This window comes from Sinocyclocheilus anshuiensis, unplaced genomic scaffold (genome assembly GCF_001515605.1).
Source record: "Sinocyclocheilus anshuiensis isolate Anshui unplaced genomic scaffold, SAMN03320099.WGS_v1.1 scaffold3086, whole genome shotgun sequence".
NCBI classification, from domain to species: Eukaryota; Metazoa; Chordata; class Actinopteri; order Cypriniformes; family Cyprinidae; genus Sinocyclocheilus; species Sinocyclocheilus anshuiensis.
In genome coordinates, this window is record NW_015539962.1 from 39,165 (window position 1) to 62,624 (window position 23,460).

General features: G+C 37.1%; 1 protein-coding gene and 1 long non-coding RNA gene across 9 annotated transcripts in view; one reads left to right on the forward strand and one right to left on the reverse strand.

The window, feature by feature from the left end:
• tp53i11a (tumor protein p53 inducible protein 11a) overlaps nt 1-23,460 on the reverse strand; it is a 38,015-nt gene that overhangs the window by 7,666 nt on the left and 6,889 nt on the right. For 5 of the 8 annotated variants that reach the window (XR_001634087.1, XM_016484194.1, XM_016484195.1 and 2 more), the window contains 5 exons: nt 10,642-10,798; nt 3,603-3,661; nt 3,343-3,391; nt 2,590-2,680; nt 936-1,037 (listed from right to left, as the gene is read on the reverse strand). Coding sequence is in view for 7 of the 8 variants with exons in the window: in XM_016484194.1 (XP_016339680.1) it covers nt 936-1,037; nt 2,590-2,680; nt 3,343-3,391; nt 3,603-3,661; nt 10,642-10,767 (427 nt within the window). In the remaining variant the exon portion in view is untranslated. Of the gene's footprint in view, nt 1-935; nt 1,038-2,589; nt 2,681-3,342; nt 3,392-3,602; nt 3,662-10,641; nt 10,811-23,460 lie in introns of all 8 variants that reach the window. The other 3 variants (XM_016484196.1, XM_016484191.1, XM_016484192.1) reach the window with 1 other exon arrangement.
• LOC107687056 (uncharacterized) lies at nt 5,430-14,253 on the forward strand. Its single transcript, XR_001634088.1, has 3 exons — nt 5,430-5,525; nt 8,073-8,076; nt 14,241-14,253. It is a non-coding gene; the product is annotated as an uncharacterized LOC107687056 (long non-coding RNA).

Consider the following 23,460-nt stretch of genomic DNA (forward strand, 5'->3'; position numbering starts at 1 on the left):
GCTATTATCAGAACACGCGAGCATAACATAGCGGTTAGCAGATCAATGAATGAGAGGGCAGCGTTACCAGAGTTACCCATTTACCACACCATGTTACAACACAGTAGAGCTATTGCAGACAGAAACAATACTGTACTACATCGATGTTTCCTGTCAGCTCTATTTTTGAGTGGACTCTGCTGTTCCGATTCGCATGAACGGTATACGAGTGGAGCGACTGAGCAGAGCGCACACGCATAGAGCGGGATAATACGCAGAGCGTCATTCCACGTGAAAGTGAAACCTGAGCGGTGAACTAATTTTCGGCAGCCGAAATTTCGGTGCATCTCTAATTATTGGCGACATCAGAAATGTATATTATATAATAGATGCTTTTTTGAACATTTTAGCTATTTAAAAATATTAAAAAAGGATTTTTTACACGGCACCCCTGCTCTCGACAGACGGCACCCCGGTTGGGAAACACTGTTCTAGACATTCTCAGGACTCAACAATAAGGATGGCCCAATGATCCAGGGCCAGTGCAAGAGAGTTTCGGGACAGATTTCATCAGATTTTATTGACTTGTCATGGTCTTGGAAGCATCCTGAGAACGTGTTACAATTGTAATGCTTTGCACTGTTTTCCAGCAAGAGATTATAAACGTATAGTTATTATGCAGTAATCATAAAACATAACATTAAAAAAAAAAAAAAACACAAAATATGGAAAAAAAAACTGACAAATATAAAAATAAATAGGTTTAAAATAAACCATTAAAAAAAAACTTACTATCAAGCCCTGCTAATATTCTGAAGAGGCTTAAATCAATTTTCCTCAAGTTTAAATGTCCCTTAATTAAGGGTAGAATAAAGATTAAATGTCAGTTTCCATTCTCACATCCCTCAGCACTGTCTGCGCACTCTTCTCAGGGGGGGAAAAAAACCCTCTCTCACCTAGAAATTGCACCCCGAAGTAACATGCTTCTGTAAGTAGCGTCCATTGAATGATGACCTTTTCTGCTGTGTAGAAGCCATTCCACAGAATTAATGAGATACCTGTTGAGAAGAGCAAAACACTCAGAGTCAATTCTGAAATCATCCAGGTAGAGACATTAAAGGGGGCCTATCTATTAAATATAATGCAGAATCTCATCAAAAACACCCAAACACTTAGGCACGGAATTAAAAAGCTTGAAATCTGGCCCATGATCAGAGGACCGATGCTGCCATGGGTTCTGATTCTGTTCAGGGAAAAAGCGCAGCGAGTCCTTCTGATCTCCTCCCACACTGCGGATACAGATAACACGGAGAGTAGCTGTTTCTTCAACCCTGCCAAGTGCCATCTGCCAGCACTATTTTTCCAGTCTTGCTTGAGTAATTCCCACCATCGAACTGGCCACTGATCTGACAGAAGAACACTCACACCTTGCATCGCCACAGAGGTATGAATTGTTTGTGAGCTAAACCAGGTGTCACACTGTATAAAGACCACTGGAGCTCAGTGAGGGGTCTAAACTGCAAAATACAGCCCTTCTAAAATTTGCATACTAATATCATGTGTACATGCAGCAAAGCTTCCAGGTCTCTGCTGCAGAATCATACTGATGAGCACTCGGACAGATAATGTATGTAATCACATTAGCATAATATTCTATATCCCTCACTGGTTAAGGCTGGAATCTAAACAAATTGGGGAGGGAAAACTTCTTTATGCTGAATTAGAGGCTGCGTTACGCTATTATGGAGAAAAGACAAATAGGCTGCTGTTCATAATGAAATAAGGGCATAGGGAGGGAAGGGATTTTATTTCCACAAAACAGTCTCTTTCACACACCCATAAGCCACCCCTGAAATCTTTTATAATACAAGACCTCCTACGGCTGACTGTAAACTCAAGCACGGGGTGAGCCTTGCATGTGCTGTTATTGTGAAGCATCCTGGGACCAGCAGGGGGGCACTCTGAAAGCCCTATGTGGCTAAATGGAATTGTATGGACTCATCCATTTTTAAAACAGAGGCATAAAATATTCATACCACTTGAAATCATACACTAATCTGGCAGTGAAAAGCTAATCTAGTCATGAATATTTCCTGTGAGTGGGAGACAGACCTGCACAAATGTGTTTACATTATGCATTTGCTATGCATAAATTGAGATGGAGTGGAAAAAGCGAAAGTGTATAGACGTGCATGTATATGCAACATGGCCAACGGTATGTGCAGAAATGCACATTTAAACATCCCTTTCCAAAATGATGGGGGTTAACATTGGTGGCCCGGATTACAAAGTGTCCTAACCGGGCCAATACATAAACATGCATTTTATTTCAACAATATCTTCAATGCTTTTACAAATGCCATACTTTTTTGGTTGTCTTTTTTTTTTTCTTAATAATATTTACTTTTTTTTTACTAGTTTATCTCATTATAGACTTGTTCGCTATTTACATGTGTAAAATAGTGAAATTCACTATATGTAAAGGGTTCCTTCATTTTTGTGGCAATGTAGTGTATGTGTAAGTCAGAACAGGCCACTTTGTTGTCATTATCATCCATTATAGTGTTACACTTTCTTCCTCCAAACCTAATCCCATAAAGCTGAACATACATAGAAGGGCTCCTCCGTAGAGTCTGATGGAGATCCTCGAGGTGGTGATCTCAAATATTATCTCGTAGAGCTGGCTGGGAAAAGCCAAGGCCTATAACAAAGAGAAGAAGGTCACATAATGAATGTAATGTTAAAGAAATTCTAGGGAGATGTGGCAAATCTGCAAAAAAATAAATTCTTTAAGATGACAGAAAAACAAGAAATGTAAAATGTTTTGAAAGACATTTCTTATTCTCAACAAGGCTGCATTTATTTGATCAAAACTACAATAAAAACTTTAATAATGTGAAAAATTATTACAATTTAAAATAACCATTTTTATTTTAATATATAGTATTTCAAATTTATAAATCGTATAAAAAGCTGAATTTTTAGCAGCCATTACTCCAGTCTTCAGTGTCACATGATCCTTCAGAAATCATTCTATTATGCTGGTTTGGTGCTCAAGTAAAATTCCTTATTATCAGTGTTGAAAACAGTGCTGGTTAATATTTTTGTGGAAACGGTACATTTTTTTTAGGATTCTTTGAAGAATAGACAGTAATTATTATTTAAAACAGATTTAACATTATAATTGGCTTTACTGTCACTTTTTATCAAATTAATGCATCCTTGCTGAATAAAAGTATTAATTTATTTAAAAAACGACCCCCAAGCTTTTAAACAGTATAATGTAAATGATTAAACAAAACACAATGATCATTATTTCATTTTGGAGCATGAGCTGTTACACATTTTGTTTGAACTGCTCACCATTAAGGATGTGGATGTGAACAGCACTGCAGAGATGAGGAGCCAGAGCCTGCAATGAGACAAGGAAAGACACAACACATCAAACCAGCTGGCCTCTAATAAGACACAAATGAGCCACAATCAAAACCCTCAAGGATTGGCAAAAAAAAAAAAAAAACTGCACAGAACACTGGAGCAATTACATTAGTAGGGTGTCTGATGTCACATGCAAAGACAGAGACAAGCCAAGTTGGTGGTCTGATATGAAGACAATGTCTTACCGGAGACCAATGGGCTCACGCACAGCAAACTTCATCTCATTACCCAACATCTGACTGATCTGCAAAATGAGAGAAATGTCAATATTAGCATGTAACACTATAACACATACGTAAGAAACATTAATGACTTTGATAAACATTACAATCTTTCTATACACAGACCAAGGTGGCATGAAAAATAGAGGCCCATGGTAGGAAAATGTCAAATTTAGGAAAACAGGCCTGACTCACAAAAGTAGGATTATCAGATTTGCTGATAGCACAAGCCTGCCAACACTGAATGGACCATGCAGAAGGACACGGTTTTATTTTGTGAAATTGGAAACTTTGGTGTAGAATCTGAAGGGACTGATAGGAAAGTTTGAGTTCTGCTTTAATTTAATAGGTCTATTTTGACAGCAGGCTGGGTGGTTTCACAATGATGGCTTTGTGTTCGTAAACCAGGCTGTGGGCCACAGGGGAGCACAGCTCCTTCACACAGAATCAGGCAGACACAGATAAGAATGTTGAAGGTGGTACAATATAATGCTTTCTTTGGGTAGCCTAACTTTCGTGATTCCATAAGTGACATGGAATATTGCAAGAAAATGCTCTGTTTAAAAGAGCATATGAGTAAGCAATTTTTTCATAAGGAGTCTAATGCTCACCAAGGCTGCATTTATTTGATAAAAATACAGTAAATTCAGTAATAATGAGAAATATTTTAATTTAAAATAACTGTTTTCTGTTTTAATATATTTTAAAATGTAATTTATTCTTTTGATGATAAAGCTGAATTTTGCTGATTTTGTGCTCAACACACTTAGTGCTCAAACATTTTTTTTTTTTCAATTTTGCAAACAGTTTTGCGTAATATGATTATGGAAACCATGATTCTTTTGATTTTATTTTCAGGATTCTTCAAAAGTTTGAAAACAAAATTTATTTGAAATAGAAATCTTTTATAACATCCTAAATGTCTTTAGTATCAATTATTTGCATCCGTTCTGAATAAAAGTATTAATTTCTTCAAAAAAATATACTGACCTCAAACTTTTGAAAGGTAGTGTACATTTTGTGTGTAAACATAAACAGGTGGTTGAGATAAGGTGGTCAACGAACCTTTCGCTAAGCCCGGCCCTTTAAGATTCACCCAAAAAAGAAAGCTCACCCAAAAAAGAAAATGCTGTCATTAATTACTCACCCTCATGTCGTTCCAAACCCGTAAGACCTTCATTCATCTTCGGAACGCAAATTAAGATATTTTTGCTGAAATCCGAGAACTTTCTGACCCTCCATAGACAGCAACGAAACTACCACGTTCAAGGCCCAGAAAGGTAGTAAAAACATCATTCAAATAGTCCACGTGACATCAGATGTTCAACCTTAATTTTATAAAGCTTCGAGAATACTTTTTGAGAGCAAAGAAAACAAAAATAACGATTTTATTCAACAATTTCTTCTCTTCTGTGTCAATCTTCAACGTGCATGGTTCCACTGCTGTCTATCCAGGGTCAGAACGCTCTTAGATTTAATCAAAAATATCTTAATTTGTGTTCCGAAGATGAACAAAGGTATGGAACGATATTCCGGATAATTTTCAAAAGGAATTGCAAATTGTATTTTCAATTGCGTTTTCCATATGTGGACGCATAAATTGTGACCTAATCCAAATGCAATTCCAAATCCGGCATTACCGTTTGCATTTTCGCTTTCGCGAACGCACAGTGACTGCCAAATTTCAAATGAAAAGGCAAAGTCCATTTGCAACTGTATTTCCCATGTCTTAGGAGTTACGAGCCTGTCATATTTAAATAGCAATATTAATTACCAGTCTGCTTTTGCACTGTCTGTTTGTTTAAGTGCATCAAGTGGAGTGCAAACGGTAAAAGGTCTTGAGGCAGGTGTGACACGCTCTCTATTACGGATTAAAAGTGTAAGTGAGTGAGAGATTCTGAGACAGGTGAAAAGCATTTGGTTAATAGTGAATATTGACCTATTGTGCGTACCGTTGTGGCTCCCGCTGTTAGCAGGGGATAATCGCTACATTTGGGGTAAAAAAGACATAATTATGTATTGTGCCAAGAAGGTTGCACAGTCTATTCGTTCACACAGGTACGAAACTGTTTGGTAGCTGCCTTTAGCGGAGCCTTTACCGATTACCTCCATTGATCAGAGCATTCGGCACGGTCGTCTGTGAGTGACGTCACCTCCCAATACAAACACGCCCCATAGTATAGTCCCCGCCTCACTAAAAGCCTCCGCAGCATGGGTAAATTAGTGTTGATGAAAACCCGATCCGTTTCTGATGGGAAGCTGTGGTGCTGAAATCCTGGCTAAAGGCCATTTTATAAGGGAAGCAAGAAAGTGATGGAGGGTTAGCGGAAGATAATTTTGTAAAGTGATTGCTGTGGCCTTCAAAACACGGTCCTGATTGGTGCTAGCATGTGAACTTCATGTAATATTTGCACTTTCTTTAAACCTAATACATTTTCTTTGTTGTGGTAGGCCCCTTTAAGAAAAAAGGAGTGTTTCCGTGCACCCTATAGTACGAAGTGTGTTTGTATGGGGACGTGTGTCACAGCAACTGTTTTAGCCTCTCAGGAGCACAGAAATAGTAATGGCTTACAGTAAAACTGATGTCATAGACAAACTGACATCAGCCGTTTCTGTTTAGTAAATATTTAGTTCTACAGGTTTAGCTTATTGTAATATCTAGACTTGGAACATTCATTCAACTGATATTGCCAAAGCAATTTGTTGAGACTTGATGAACAAATGCTGCTGTATTTACCCAGTAAACAGCAGTAGCTAATACGGTGCACCATTGATTATTCTCAGGAGAAAAGTGATTTCAGAGATAAAGTGCGACATGCTTTAAAGTGTAAAGCATGTCACACTGAGAAACAAAGCATGTCATGTGCTATGGAGACCATCACTCAATCGACACCTCGCTCTGGTTGTTTCTGGGGGGGTTAACACATCTCGACAACTGCTGGGAACAGGGAGAACTCTGTTTTCTCATAAGACCTGTAATGTCGGAAGCTACACAGTACGTTCGTCTGACCGCAGTATCGCAGCAACTGGGCTGATAGCTTGTTTTAGTGACAAGCTAATGTGGAAATTAAACAGAGTGCTTCAAACACATCATGGTGCACATTATCATGTTAATTGGTGGACAGAAAAATCAATATTGTAAAAGCGCAAGTCCTTCAAGTAATGGGTCAAATCATTTTCTACCACAGAAAAATTTTGTACCCAAAAAGCATGATCTATTTTAAATGGTGAAACTGTTCAATTATTAAAGGAATAGTTCACCCAAAAATGAACATTTGCTGAAAATGTACTCACCCTGAGGCCATTCAAGATGAGTTTGTTCCCTCATCTGAACAGATTTGGAGAAATTCAGCAATACATCACTTGCTCACCAGTGGATCCTCTGCAGTGAATGGATGCCGTCAGAATGAGAATTCACACAGCTGATAAAAACACCACAATAATCCACAAGTAATCCTCATGACTCCAGTCCATCAATTAACGTCTTGTGAAGTGAAAAGCTGCATGTTTGTAATAAACAAATTCATCATTAAGATGTTTTTAATTTCAAATGAGTCCTCTGTAATAATTTAATTTCAAATGAGTACGCCATAATATTGCTTCCTCCAGTGAAAAGGTCGTCTCGTCTGAATCAGAAGAAAAATATGCACAGACAAGCACAGTTTAGAAGCCAAAACAGTTGTAAACAAATATGGTGGTGGATTTTGATGTGACAGGACAATGATTTTTCACTGGAGGAAGTGTTATTATGAATTATGGACTGGTATTTTGGCCAGAAGCAACAGTTTAAAGTTAAAAAATCTTGATAGATTTGTTCCTTTAAGTGGATTACATGTAGATGTTTTTATCAGCTGTTTGAACTACCATTGTGGCGGTACCCATTCACTGCAGAGGATCCATTGGTGAGAAAGTGATGTAATGATGAATTTCTTTAAAGTCTGTTCAGACGAAGAAACTATTCCTTTATTATGAACTATTCTTTTATGATGAAGTATTCCTTTATTATAGAATCCCTTAAAAGCTCATGGAGAGTTGCATTTATGAATACACCTCCAGCCATTATGGCGTTGTCTGAGCCATCTCTGTTGAAACAGAGGGTGATGGGCGACTGCCCCTTAATGGATGTTGTCTTTGATCTTTCTCTGTGACCCTACCCAGAGTTTGATGCACAATGCAGGGGCGGAGAAGGGTGACCATGTCTGAGTGGCGCCCATGTTTCATGTGGTCTACCTCAAAGCCCCATGAGTTTTAATAGCACTGAGCGTGAGGTGGGCAGTCGTGCCAATAAGCTCTCATTGTGGGTTATTCATGGTGGTGTAACGTGACTGCACGCTGGCTTCAAGATGAGTGTGAGGGGCCAATTAGTGTCCTACAGCCGAGCTGCGTGCCACACTGTGCCACAACTCATCTAGTCAGCCACCTCTCCCATAGCAGGTGTGTCCCTAATGCACAATAAATGTGTGGATCATGTGAAGTAACCCCACCTCCCATGAAGGAAAATAGCTCTGTATGCAATTTATTCTATCATTTATAAATTGCGTCAACAGAAACATATTAATGATAAACAGCTTCTAAATGTGATGCTTAGGAAAAACAGGCAACTGGAATTCACAACCCAAAAATAATATTTTATAATATATAATATATATTATTAATAATAATAATAATATATAATATTTTTTTATATCTGTATATATATATTAGGGCTGGGCTATTTTCTGGCTATTTTATCGCGCATTAACGCAGTTTTTTATTATTATGAAAGTCCGTTGCTCACTGGCTCTGACTACACATACAGACAAACCATGGATCACAGAAGGGGTGGGATGTTAATCAGTACTGGCTTGGGATGGGCGTCTCAACCAATGAGAGCATTTGGGGTGGGCCTAAGACTGCTGCAGCGCTCACATGAAGCGCTCACGACTTCATAAGCGGGAAATAGGAAGTTTCCAATAGCACGTGAAGACAGCAAAGAATAAGCGCTCTCGCTCAGCACAGTGGAATGAATCATTTTGTTAACTTTGTGGTTTATTATTTTGAGTCGTTTGGGACGCGGTAACACATGGCCCTCTCACAATATATTGCTTTACAGATCTATCACTTTTGCCGTTCAGATATGTTAACGCAATCATGCTGCACGTATCAGAAGTTCCGCGCTCCGACACTACATGCGTATCGCGCCTGAGCGTGGCACGGAGCAATCACACTAGTCAAATGAACCGGGCTTTGGGGGTCAAACGGTTAAGATTGCCTAGTGAGAGTAAACCCTTACTCTCCCGCATCCCGCACACACGAGTCTCTACCCGCCTGCACTCGCCCATCAAGTGTTGTCTCGCGCCGCACTCTGTTGCGTTGGGTCCCGCGATAGTGCAGGTCTCTACTCGGACAGTGCCGGTGTTATGATCGAGGCTCTGGACTCTGAGCATAACTTGTTTTTCTATAACAAACTATAAAATATTTTCTATAAAAACGTTAACCTGGCAGTGGCAAAAAGCTTTGGTTTATGTTAGTTGTAATAAGTTGAGATTTACAATAAATATTTTAACTGCTACTATGTAAAAGGAATACTGCTGTAAAAAAGCACCTTATTTGTTTAAAGTGTTTGCAAACCAAATGCTATTGCACTTTTATTCATATAGGAGTACTTTTAAATGAAAAAAGTGCACAATACGCTATACTACTTTTGAATTTGAATTGTGCATAATGTGATTAATCGTAGAAAATCATGTGATTAATCGTGACAACAACAAAAAAAAAAGTATCGTTGCCCAGCAATAATATATATATACAGTGGGTACGGAAAGTATTCAGACCCCCTTAAATTTTTCACTCTTTGTTATATTGCAGCCATTGCTTCTACTAAATACTGAGCAAAGGGTCTGAATACTTAGGACCATGTGATATTTCAGTTTTTCTTTTTTAATAAATCTGCAAAAATGTCAACGATTCTGTGTTTTTCTGTCAATATGGGGTGCTGTGTGTACATTAATGAGGAAAAAAAATTAACTTAAATGATTTTAGCAAATGGCTGCAATATAACAAAGAGTGAAAAATTTAAGGGGGTCTGAATACTTTCCGTACCCACTGTATATATATATACAATTTAAATAACAATACTAAAAATATATTCAATATTTTATTAATATATTGAACAATATTTTGAATAATAATGCACAAAAAATCTTTCAAATATTGTTATCATTATTAAATAAGCAGATAAATAAATGTGCTTACTGCTGAATGAAGAAATTATATGAATGATAAAATATATTACAAAGATTTACATATAATATTATTTTTATATTTTTCCTTTTCTTGTACTATACTGTAGGGCTGGACCAGAATATTCGATTATTCGAATATTCGTTCAGTGGATTGACATTCGATTTTCAATTTTGAGATTCGAATATTCTTCTTCTTCTTCGAATATTCTTCTTTTTTCGAACACCTGGCATCCCCCGTGAAACGGTTCTCATTCGCGCTTGAATATGAATCGCCCATGAGTGAACCCTGGGCCATGAGTTTGTCCGTTCTCGGAGCATATAAGCCCTGCCCGTGTGAGGCGCGCCGCTTCCGGCTCACACTGTTCTGTAGTTTATTAATTCTGAACGTGTCACGTGTCCATATTGCACCAAAATGCGACACTGCACTCCCTTTGGTCCGCACCCACACAACCAACACCCATAAACATAAACATAAACACACCCACCACGCGTGAAGTCGATTGGATGAACGGTTCTCGAATCTCGACATAATAAAAATGCAAACAGACAGACAGACACACAGAGATTCCTGCCTTTATTAGAGAGAGAAGAATATGTTCAGCCCCCTCACTCCAAAGCTTCGAATATTCGGTGTTGATTACTACCGAAGCTTCGAAGCTCAAAAAATGGTATTCGGACCAGCCCTATACTGTTATACTGGATATGAATAAAAAATACTCTCTTTCATGAATAGCTGCTATTGAGGTCAAATATAAAGATGCAGGCAAGTGGGAAGTTACCTTTGACCTGTGCACCTCTCCGTCATCATCCTCCCCACCGACACCCAGGACCTTGCGGGACTTGAGGCGACTCACAAGATCAGTTTGACTGTGCTTCTTCATGAGAGGTGGAGGTGTAGAAGCCATGGCAGTGGAGGAATGCAGGCACTTCAATGAGCTGTCAGAGGGACTGAGGAAACGATAATACATCAGCAGGAGCACTTTCACAGAACTGTTTGTTCCTAGTATTCCAGTAACAGAGAAAAAAAATATACACAACAAGTAATATGCAGGGTTTGTGAAATGTACCAACAGCATGCCATTTTGTTTCACATCTATGACTAAGAGTAATCATAGCTATCAGTAAGGATTTTCTAAAGGCAAAACAAAACAAGACAGCAATAGAAAAATATATAAACATTGTAGTGTGACCTATTGAAACAAGCCCACATCCTCCCACACAGACGCACACACAAAGATCCAGAGGAAACTGTGTAGGCTGAATAGGGATATACTAAAAACATTTTAAAAAGACTGCAAAAAAAAACAAAGTTATATCTCCACAGATTTCCCTTACAATGTCCTTCATTCACAAAATTCTATATATTACCCATGTCTCTTGCATGTTTGTAACATACACTATTCTGTTAAAAATTTTGGGGTTGGTAAAATGTTTTTAAAAATACATTTTTTAGTCAGCGCCAATAGCCCTGTGGGCAGTGCACTGATACATAGCGCTGTTGCACTGCGGGCGTCCAGAGTTCGAATCCCAGCTTGTGGACCTTTCCCAATCTCACCCCCTCTCACTCTTCCACATTGCTTCCTGTCACACACTACACTGTCCTATCTAATTAAAATGCAAAAAAAAAAAGGTTTCTAATATTCAAAAAGGCTGCATTTATTCGATCATTCGATTCTGTAAACCTGTAAAATTATTTTTACAAATTAAAATGTTTAATATATTTTAATATAGTTCAGCAGCCATTACTTCACTTTTCAATGTCACATGATTCTTTAGAAATCACTATGATATGCTGATATATGATGCTCAAAAACATTTTTATTAATGTTAAAAACTATTTACAAAAAAATATGTTTTTGTGGAAACCATGATAAATTATTTAGGATTATATGATGAATAGAAAGTTCAAAAAAACCACATTTATTAGAAAAGTAAGTACATTATAAAATGTCTTAACTCTCAATTTCATGGACCCTGAATAAAAGTATCAACTCTATTAAACACATTTTACGATGCTTAAACTCCAAAATCAGCATAGACAACACAAAAACATCATTATAACTTTACATTTTTGTTGTTTTTAATGTAGGTATCAATTATAGGAGAGTGCATATAACCAAACATAAAAATTCGATATTCCAAAAAAATGACCATAAACATTGGGTGCATGACTCGGTCATGCATTACACTTTACAGTCAATAAGCTTTGAACAGCATGAAAGAATTTCATTTTTAGGCGGGAATAACTATACACATTATGTCTCATCAGTAGGAAATGTTATCCTGTATATAGAACACACTTTCAAAAAAGTTCAAAGACTGCAGATTTCTGCAGCACAGAGGGGTAGAGGACATGTTTCTCTGATATCTTGTGCAGACTGCTTATTGAACAACCCAAAGCCTGTCTAATCTAATTGATTAGGTTTGGTGTTAATGAATAGAGCTTGATTCATGACAGCAGCTGCCCCATGTTGATCTCAACTCTTCAGCCCTCGATCTAATGAGGACAGAAAGCACAGACTGAGGCTGCTCAGCTTATTGTGAGACACTAGATGCTGCTTACTGCTAAAAGATTAACTGATGTTGCCGAAGGAGAACTGCAGGGTTAAAACTCTTGTTCTATTCCATTACTCAACCCAGTCCCATTAAACTGAGCAAGGCAGCTAACAAAAAAGAAAGAGGAAAAACTGCAGCCACTTGCCAAAATAGAGCACAAATTTCCTTTACTGAGGCATTTAACCAACATCTGCCAGTAGCCTACTAAAGAGCTTTTTTATTAATTATTTTAATTATTTTAATTAATATTAATGCATTTCTAAATGCTATTAACATGGTCTCTAAAGAGATATAATCCCACTGACATAAATAATGAAAGTTAAGTAGGCTTTTGGCTTTAACCCTATGGGATTCATACTTCAACTTTAACGCTCTAGTAAAAGTAGGGATGCACTGAATGTTCGGCAACCGAAATGATTCGGCCGAAAATAGCAAAAAAATCTCTTTCGGTGTTCGGCCGAATAATATGTACCGAACAATGACTAACGCGATCAAATAGAGGCACTAATGCAGCAAACATGTCAGCAGTGTGAAAGCATTTAAAACTATCAGAGAAAGACGCAGAAATCATTACAAGCACAAAGCACCGACAGCGAGAGACTGTTTAGTGCTGCATTACATGTCTCCGATGAGAAGAAGAGGTGGCTGATGCTGGTGGTTAGGCTACTGTATGATTATTGAAATCGCGAAATGGCCTCAAACGATTAGTAAATAAACTGCAGAATGTTATATTTTCTAATGCACGCACGAATTGCATGTATTCTGACAGCGCTGCACAAGCTCGCGGCACCAGGGTTCAAAGTCCAAAGCGCTAGGAAAATCTGCGCTAAAACGGTGTTACTCGTCAGTTGCTCAGTAACATTTTTGTGAATTTTTTTAAAGGCATGTGACAGTGTGATACGTGCGACAAACATCTTCCCAAATTCGTAATGAGAATCATTTATAAATCTGCATGCTGTTGTCAACAAAAAGAAGCACTGAGATCTTCCTGCGGGTTTCTGCCAAAATAAAAGCTGAGAAAAAGCAACAACTCCATCAACATTCATAAATGTTAGTAATGTAATTTTACTGTTGTTCTGTAAAATAAAATAAAAAAGTAAGAAAATAATCATGTTAATGATTATTTAATGCCTTCGGCCCAGTGTTTCATTTTGTTCGGCTTCGGCCAAGAATTTTCATTTCGGTGCATCCCTAAGTAAAAGTAAAAGTCTGTTATGGGCTTTCACAAAGAATTCTCTGCAATATTCCAGGACAGTATGTTAATACAAAATGATAGAACACAGTGACAAAAAGTCATCAAACAACTCTCATAAAAATATAAATTCAGTGAGATACACTTAACCATATCAATTATTCATGCCACAGTTTATGCTGGGAAGACTGCAAATGTGACTGAATCATAAGCATTTTTCAGTGTAGCCCTATAGCAAAGCTGGGTTGGTGCAATAACAGTCAACAATAAACAACAACAATCAAGTAAATCTTTGACCTTTTTTTCCAGCATTTTTACTTCGAAATATATTTTTTACAATGCAGAAATCAATTCACCAAAAGATTGTCACAAATCAATACTGAAATAGACACTATGCAAATCCATATACATTGCGCTAACTGTCATCAAGCATCTTAATATTATACAAAAAAAAAAAAAACATGACATGACAATGAGCGATAAACTTGACATTCATCCTTTCATCAGTATCCTTTTTTGAATAGGTGCATATCACAGTCCCAGCTGCTAATGAAAACTGGTCTCACCACCTGTTCATTTCACAGCAGTTATTTTGACATTTGGACCCTTCAGCCTGAGAACCCTAAGCAGAAAATATATAAAAACTAGGCTGCGATTTATCGTGCAGCCCTAATACAAACCCCTCAGGCTATACAATACAACACCATTATAAATGCAAACCGTAAACTGTCTGCTCTATCCCTTTTATTCACAGTCTGCCATCCATGACAACTCATCCAATTGTTCTTCAATCTCATATCATTATCTTCACAGCAAACGTTAAGTTGCTTCAGTTGCCTAGTAACACAAATGGTATGAACTTTGTGCCTTTTATATGATCATAAAGATATTCAGGGATCATGCCTCTCTAATCATTAATCAGCTATTTGAGGTTGGCTGTTATTAATGATGTGCCCTCCATTCAAATTTTGAGCGTCTCATTTCCTCTATGTCATTGTATTTACGTTTAAAAAACGGTTTTATGAAGCGCACAGAGGCCAAACATTTTAATTCTAGATTAGTCGCGTGCTTATAATGTGTCGCTTAATCATCCCAGTGTTTGCCAACACATTTAAACTGACTATTAAAAAATGATTTTACATCAGGTTGTCAATTCTTCAATTTATTTTGAAGGATGACAGGTATTTTTGATTTTGTTTACTTGTACAATATGGATGCACAAATCATTTGGGAAAAGAGTTAGATTTGGAAGATAATTGCTTAGAAGAGATCTGAAAGAGGGAGCAATAAACACTAAAATGTACCCACAACAAACTATTTAATTATCTATTTTGCTGACAGCACCAGAATGACTGAAATGATGATGAATCAGCCTGAAGGATGAAACTGGCTGACCTGGTAATTTGGTGCAAGAACAACAACCTCCCCCTAAAGATGAAGCAAAAACTAAATTAAACTGAAATAATATGAATGTTTTTACTGTATTTTTAACAAATAAATGCAGCATTTAGTGTTGTCACGGTACCAAAATTTCAGTATTCGGTACCAATACCAGTGAAAATCCACGGTTCTCGGTACCAATTTCGGTACCAAAGCAGAACACAAAAACATGCTAATTGAACAACATTTTTATTAATAAAGTTAAACAAAAATTAAATGTACAAAACCAATGCCATTCTTTATACTTATTTAAAATTGTTTCACGTTTTCCCACAAGTAATAAAAGTAAGAAAAAAGTAAACAAGTTTCACCCAAAAGTTTAGTCATAGTTCTGCTGCCACTGAAAAACATCTGTAAACTAAGCAGCCCAATTCCGCGGGAAAACCGAGGACTTGGCAACACTGGAAGAGGATAGCTTTCGGATAGCGCATCAAGAACCGGGTTGACTGGGTACTCGGTACCACCGGTACTTAAAAAAACCTGGTACCGTAACGTTTTCATTTTTTTTAGGACCGACTTGGTACCGAAATACCGGGTCTTTTGACAACACTAGCAGCATTGGTAAAAGTTTTATAACAGTAGTGTACAAAAAAAATGAAATAAAGTATTTTAAGCTCTGAACCAAGCCACTCATAAAAAATGTAGTAACTTATGCAATTCAATTCAATTCAAATGTAAGCGAAGTCCATAAAGTGGATGTGAGTTATTAAAATATTACTGATGTGCACTGAATTCAGCTTTTGCATTCCTTGTTTTTCATGCTGAAGATGATGCTACAGAAATCTTCACAAAAAAAAAAAATGTTGATGAATTACTCTTCAATTACACATCACATATACAATACATACTATATGTACACATTTGTGGTTTCACTAAGGCAGTTACATCCACACACATTAGTTTCTAAAGAGTTGGCAGAGGCGTTTACCTCATTGTCATGCAACGGTTCATGATTAAGTCTGATTATGTCAGGGTTTGATGGAAAAATCACACCAGACTTTTCAAACATTCCATGACCCGATAACCAGCGATTGAACATTCTGTGCAAAACACCAACAAACGGCAACCCATATACTGATCCAACTACACCTGCTGGAAGTCTATTGAGACTTTGCAAGTAAATGCTGATACTGCAGGGCATCACTAAATAATTCTCCATCTCAGCCCCTACCCTCCACTTCCCCCCCATGACCAATACAATCTGTGGCATCTTAACTTACTACCATTATCAAGAAGGCTTCTCCCGCTTCCATTACTAGCCTCTCTGGAATACTTGAGATCCCATCTGCACTATAACCTGCCTACACATACATCACTCCTACACAGCACACCAACACTGTACTCTGCATAGTCTAGCTAAATATAAATTCACGTCCATTCGATTTCTTTTCTATTTAAATTAAATTACATCTAAATTCTGGGGTTATCATAGAGATGGAGTCAGAAAATGATTCAGTCTACTGCTCCTTTAAGGATAAATATTCAGTAAATAACATAAAATGTACATAAATGTTAAAAGACATTTAAAGGGATAGTTCACCCAAAAATGAAAATTCTGTCATTAATTACTTACCCTCATGACATTCCAAACCTGTAAGATCTTCGTTCATCTTCGGAACACGATTTAAGATTTTTTTTATAAAATCTGAGAGCTTTCAGCCTGCGTAGACAGCAACACAACTGACACGTTCAAAGCCCAAAAACGTAAGGACATCATTAAAATAGTCTATGTGACATCAGTGGTTCAACCATAATTTTATGAAGCTACGAGAACACTTTTTGTGCACAAAGGAAACAAAAATAATGATTTTATTCAACAATTTCTTCTACTCCATGTAAAATTTCGACACGTGTTCACAACAGTACCATGACATATGCGTGTGCATTCCTCTGCTTGTAAACAAGACGCAGCGCATCCGAGTTCTATGTCAGAACACCGGCTTCTGCGTCAGCAGCATCATACGCATGCGTTGTCGTACTGTTGTGCACATGCGGTGGAGACTGACGCAGAAGAGAAGAATTGTTGAATTGCTGTCTATGCAGGGTCAGAAAGCTCTTGGATTTCATCAGAAATAGCTTAATTTGTGTTCCGAAGATGAACAAAGGTCTTGTAACGGCATGAGGGTGAGTAATTAAAGACAGAATTTACATTTTTGGGTGAACTATCCCTTAAAAGAAGTGATTGCCCAAAATATTTAATTCTGTCATAATTTACTGAAACAATTATGTCTACAGGACTTAAAAAATCTGAATGGATTTTAGAATAAGTCATCATACACTTGTCGACTGTAAATGGTCACAAAGAAAAACTACATTATACAATAAATGACTAAGGATCACACACTACCAGATGGGCTCCAGACAAAAAAAATCGAGTAAGGAGCCATTGGCTCCTATAAGAAAAAATCTTAGGCACCAAATTGTGTTTTTAGGTGCCACAGAATAACTTTTTTTTTTTTTTTTACATTTCAATCATCACTTGCCCACGGAGTGTAGTTTGGGCTCCTCCTCAATGCATCCTATAAATGTTGTCACATGTCTTTCACACATTCAGTCTGTTTTTCTTCATTAGTAAAATGCAATTTTCTAGGAGGAGTTGAATCATGTAGACAACAGGTTAAGTAAAAATATTAATATGCAATAGTGCATAAATATAGCTCTTCTTTATAGTTATTTTTCTAGCTGACTGATGAGCTTATGGACACCTAATGGTTATTCTGAGGTAAATGTATATTACGTTGCAATGTTTACAAGCTTTACACGTTTTCCGCAGTTTGAAACACCGAATAAGCTTTTACATGAGACATTTCAGTAAGTGTTACTGTAGGCTCTCTTATAAAATAGCCTACTTTTTAAAGGTCACATATTTTACACCTTTCTGGAGGTGCACGGCCAGGCCAACCACAGGTAACTAGGGTCAGCCGACGTCACAGCGCTAGCTGGGGGCAGCAAAACAAAGGGGAAACTGGAGGCGGCCCATTCAAACCAGCGCAGATTCGGCTACATTAGGAGCTTAAAATATCATCTTGTTGTGATGTTGGGTGCCAGAATCAACATAATACAGCCTCAAATTAGATATTTGATCGCATATCTGCTGCCACTGCCAGACAAAAAACTACAGATTTCTTGCCATATGTTATTTGCATCTCACGATTATGTTGTGTATGAAATAATGTCTGTGTGCACGTGTATAAAACAACAAACTGACGATTTATATATAATCATTTGTAATTGTATATACATTGTTGTGATTAATTGTGGCTGGAACAATAATGTAGCTGTAAAAATAGTTGCCTGCTGAAATTGAAATGTATATACATCTTCATCATGACTAGATAGACACGGTGAGTTTGTCTTTACTATACATGTTAGATGTGATCCACCTCATAGTAACAATCCTGTCAGATCGTCCATCCTTTGAGTGAGAGTATAACATTACAGGTTGGCCGATCTGGTTTCGTGGTTAAAGTTAACCTTTTCGACATGTTTCTGTGTTGTCGTTGCTCAGCAATGGCATGGACGCGATGTTGTCTGGGGTTTGGCAAAAGGAGAGTGGGACGGTGGGCGGTGCTGGGGGTGGTGACTGAAGGCAGTGACTGTGTAGTTCTGACGTCAACTTTTTACGGAAGTCACAACGGTTCGTGAAAAATCACAGCTACTTTATGCAGGCTGTGTGCATTTTACTGTGGACTGACTGTTTTGAAACTTATATGGTAGTTACATAGCACCTAGACCTCAGTTATCATGAAAAAAGCCAAGAAATTTCAGTTTTGACAATATGGGACCTTTAAGGTTTATTCATCTTCATTATGTACTATAGTAGTAAATAGAAAGATATAATAGGTTCACTTGCTGCTTGAACTGAGGCGCTAATGCGATCACGCCTGCCACATTAAAGAGCGCCAAAACCATATTTATTGTTTGAATTTCGTTATGAATTTGGCATAATTTTAAAGCTGATACTTTTTTTATTAAAAAGTAACAAAGCACAAATCTTTTTACGATTACTGGATGGCAAGTGTGCTTCAAATAATATGAAGTTCACGCATTAACAGAACACAGCATATAGACTAAGATCTTGATAAGAAGAAGCCATATTAGTAATGATTATAAACAAGAATTGTTAACGATATTGACAATATTCACACAGCTGACTGACAGCTTTACCTGTTGTAGTTTGTTCAAGTTGAGCACGATATAGACACTGCTTTTCGACATCATTTTCGATCTCTCTCGCGCTACACAACTGAGCTGCGTTTAGCAGGTGTGCCGTCAGTGCTGGTGCTCGGCAGAGACGAGAACTGCTTGAAACTCTTTTTTCCACTAAAACTTTGATGCGCATCATCTCCGTTTAATACGTGAACATAACAAAAGATGTAATCGCAAAACAATCAGGAATAAAGGCATTACATGCAAATTTTTAAGTCATAAAATGTAAATATTTGTAGTCGCCAGTGGTGACCTCAGCAAAAACCTCACTCGCAAATTAATATTTTTGTTCGCAAATGCGACCGTTTTAGTCGCAGTCTGGAGCCCTGACCAGACTTTCAGGCTTGTTCCAAACACAACAAACTCTCACAGAAACATGTAATTTGTTGCAAGAAGACACATGACAAATGAAAACAATATGCGTTCTAAAATCAGCTCAAAATATCAAAACATATTTAATATCCTGTCTGGATTAGGGCTGTGCGATATTGAAGAAAAATGCGATATGCGATACCTTGTTAAAAAATGTGATATTCGATATGCAATACGATATTGCTTAAAGTGTGTAAAATCAATTTCAATTATATTTAAAAATATTTAAAAATGAAAATGATATAACCAATTTGTTTCACATTCTTTCTTGGAAAAGTAAGAATCACTATAACTTCTGAAAGTGACCAGCAGTGTTTAGCATTACATAAGTAATGTCACAAATCAGAAAATGTCATTTTAACATCATTGTGAACATAAAAAAAAAAATGTATGCCACTAATTTTATATCAGTGTGAACATAAAAAAAAAATTAATGCCACTAATTTTATATCATTGTAACTTTGCTTTCCATACACTTTAAGTACTTCTTCATTTACCACAGCAAAAACTATAGTCAGAAAGTTCAAACATGATTAAAGGCAAGTGAACAGTATACACAATTTACAAGCATAGATAAAATAAACAGTAGTATTCAGGTACAGAAATTTAATAATTAAGTGTAAAATAACACTGCATAGTGTTCACTGTATGAATTAAATTTAGATTAATCTTTGTTATAGCTGTTTTGTTGTTTGATTAACATTAGTTACATATTCAGCAGCATGTATTTATAGGCTGCTGTCCCTTTAAATCCGACTGCACGGATCCAGTATAATTAACTGACTGCGTTTACGAGAATGATCGTCGAGATGGGTACTACTGACATAATTCTGTGTGTATGTGTCTGTTCAAACTTAAGGAGGAGATGCGAAAGACGAATCAACTCGGTGTTCGCGCGCCGTCTGAAATGCGTCTCTCTGTGTGCGCGTGCGCTTTGCACGTATGCGGCAGAACTGAAGATACGCTGTGCGAGATGCAGCTTGTGCGCGCGCTTCAGGTGTGAGTCAGACAGCAAGACGAGACGGCAAAGAGTTGTTTTCTGCAACTTATTGCACTTAACTCTTTTTAACGTCAAGCAATTCTCTGCTATATGCGTCGAACTAAAACTTTGACCTTTTGCAACGTTTTGATTTAAGTAGCCTATTATTAAAATTATTTAGATATCGCACGCCCTTGCGATATGCATATTGCGATATTTACACTTGCGATATTTCGATAATTTCGATATATCGTGCAGCCCTAGTCTGGATGGATTCATAGTCTGAAAAAATCTGTACCCATCATACACTACAAAGTTTTCTGTGAAATCTGTCATCTTCAACTGCCCAAAACCAGCAGATTGACTCTCCAGACTTGTCCAGACTGCAAATTAGGGAAAAAATCTGGGCAAAAGTAATAGTGTATTCATTCATTTACTTTCTTCTGTATGACACAAAAAAAAGATTAATTTTTGGGACAGGGCTCTCATAAGATTTGTGGGTTTAAAACAAACCTAAAGGAAGAGTAAACAAATGTGTTCATAGACATAATAGCATTAAGTACATTATACATAAAGTACTACAAATCTGGACAATTACATCATTTAACATTAATAATTAATAATAATAATAATTTATGCATTTAGCAGACGCTTTTATCCAAAGCGACTTACAGTGCATTCAGGCTATACATTTTTACCCGTATGTGTGTTCCCTGGGAATCGAACCCACGACCTTTCGCGCTGCTAACGCAATGCTCTACCACTGAGTATACAGATTTACACTGTACATTTGACTATAATTAACCTCAACTGGCCTACAATAACTAATTTCTCAATAACTCGATTAATTAAAATAGATTTTACATGCATGCACCCAGAGATGACAAAACATGTAGCTTTTTGGCCTGTTGCTCGGTAACCTTTTTGTGACAGACCCTAAACAAACAGTTTGGCAGTAATCTAGTCATGAACTGCTTCCTGCTGCTTAAGAAAACATTGAATCTATGCTAGGTAGAAGAGGTTTGCAAAAATAGCAGGCTTTGAATATGGAGAACCCTTCACAACACAGACATTTCAAAGTCTGTACAGCAGAGATGAACTTCCTGATCTCATGTCTACACATCAGTCAAGCTTTCGTCATGACAACACACTCTCATACTCAGCAGATAAGAAAGGTCAGTGCAGATCTGGGTGGGATATACAGTCATGCATATTACATGAATTGGGATCTGACAGATTAAACATTTCACCCCAAGCACAAATTTGGAGTGCAAAGGTTCCTTAAAAACAAGGCATCCATTGCTCACAGAAACAAAACAATGAGATGGAGGTAACACTGTGTTGAATATCTAATCTATGTGTTAGTCAGTGCTTCACTGTGCTATGTTAAGTAGGTTCCATTTCAGTTGTCAGGGAAAGCAGTTTTTCCACATTATTACAATGCAATGCCTTCAGCTAAGAGTCATTAGCTGCAAGCAGAACCAACACCTTTTGAGAGAATCTGAGAGCCCCTCTAAGTCAGATGCTTTAGGCTGTCAGGCCTGACATATTGATTTGAAGAGCTCCGCATGACGCTTTCCGCTGGATCTTCAGAACTGCCTCTGAAAGCGGCTACATGATGTCTGCAAGAAACACCTCCAGTATAAAGTTTAAAGTCGTTAAATAGCAGACACTGAAATGGGCTGTTTTAAGCTGACAGCATTTTCATTATTCCGTATTACTGGAGCACAAACAGTTCCCACAATCAGTGCTCAAAATTAAGTTGGCACTGCCATTTTTTTTATTTATCGCCTAATGTGTATTAAAACATCCAGTGCTACCTCTCTGTAGTTTCAGAAACAAAAATACCACATCGTAATTTCTGTGAATTGTGCTTTCTGGCAGCTGGCATGTGAAGGAAAGCTCTGCCTGCTGTGTGTAAGTCCAGGAGCTGCTCTCAGTCACCTCAGTGGAAATAATGTGAACAAGCAGCACAGTCCCGGTGAAGTAAAACAGAGCTGGCATAATGCTCATATTCCAACCTATGAGGTGATTCATCAGCAGAAATAGACAGCCTCTAAACAATAAACACTTCAATTTTCCCACCAGACGAATAAAACAAAGGGTGACAGGAAGACACACTGTTGTACAAAATTCATTCAGTTGTCATAAGGTGGTATTTCACACTACACTAAAAAAATACTGTGGTAAGCTCTACATTGCACAAGTTAGTTCAAACGAGTACAAATGCAGAATTTGTTTAAAATTTCCATGTAGAAAGCTCTAACAAATGTATAAGTATTTCTATAAAAAAAATTGTTTGCTACATTTTACAATGAGTCGAGCATTGATCAAGGCTATTATCATTAACTAAAACCATAAAAATGTTTTTCATTAACTGAAATATAATAATAAAATTACAAAATATATAATAAAATGTTAACAGAAAATTATAAAAAATAAAAATTATCAAATTGAAATATTAAAATATAAAATACACTAAATTAACGAAAATCTATATGGACATAAAAACGAATAAAAATTACAAAAACACAACAGAATTACTAAAACTTAAAAAGATATGAAATCATCTAATTCAAAATATTAACAAAAACTAGAATAGCATATCAATGACACTAATATAACATCCTGAAAAATCCTGTAATATAATATTTATATGGATTTGAATAAACTTCAAATGCACAAAATGAAGTAAAATCTGTATCTGTACCCTAAGCAAGCCGCACAAGGTAGCATGACCAAATTAGATCTCATCAACAAAGTTGCCTACAAGACAAAGAAAGCGGAAGATATTATTTTGGGCCAAGCTAACAACATTCATGAAACAACACAAAATATATTAGGAATACA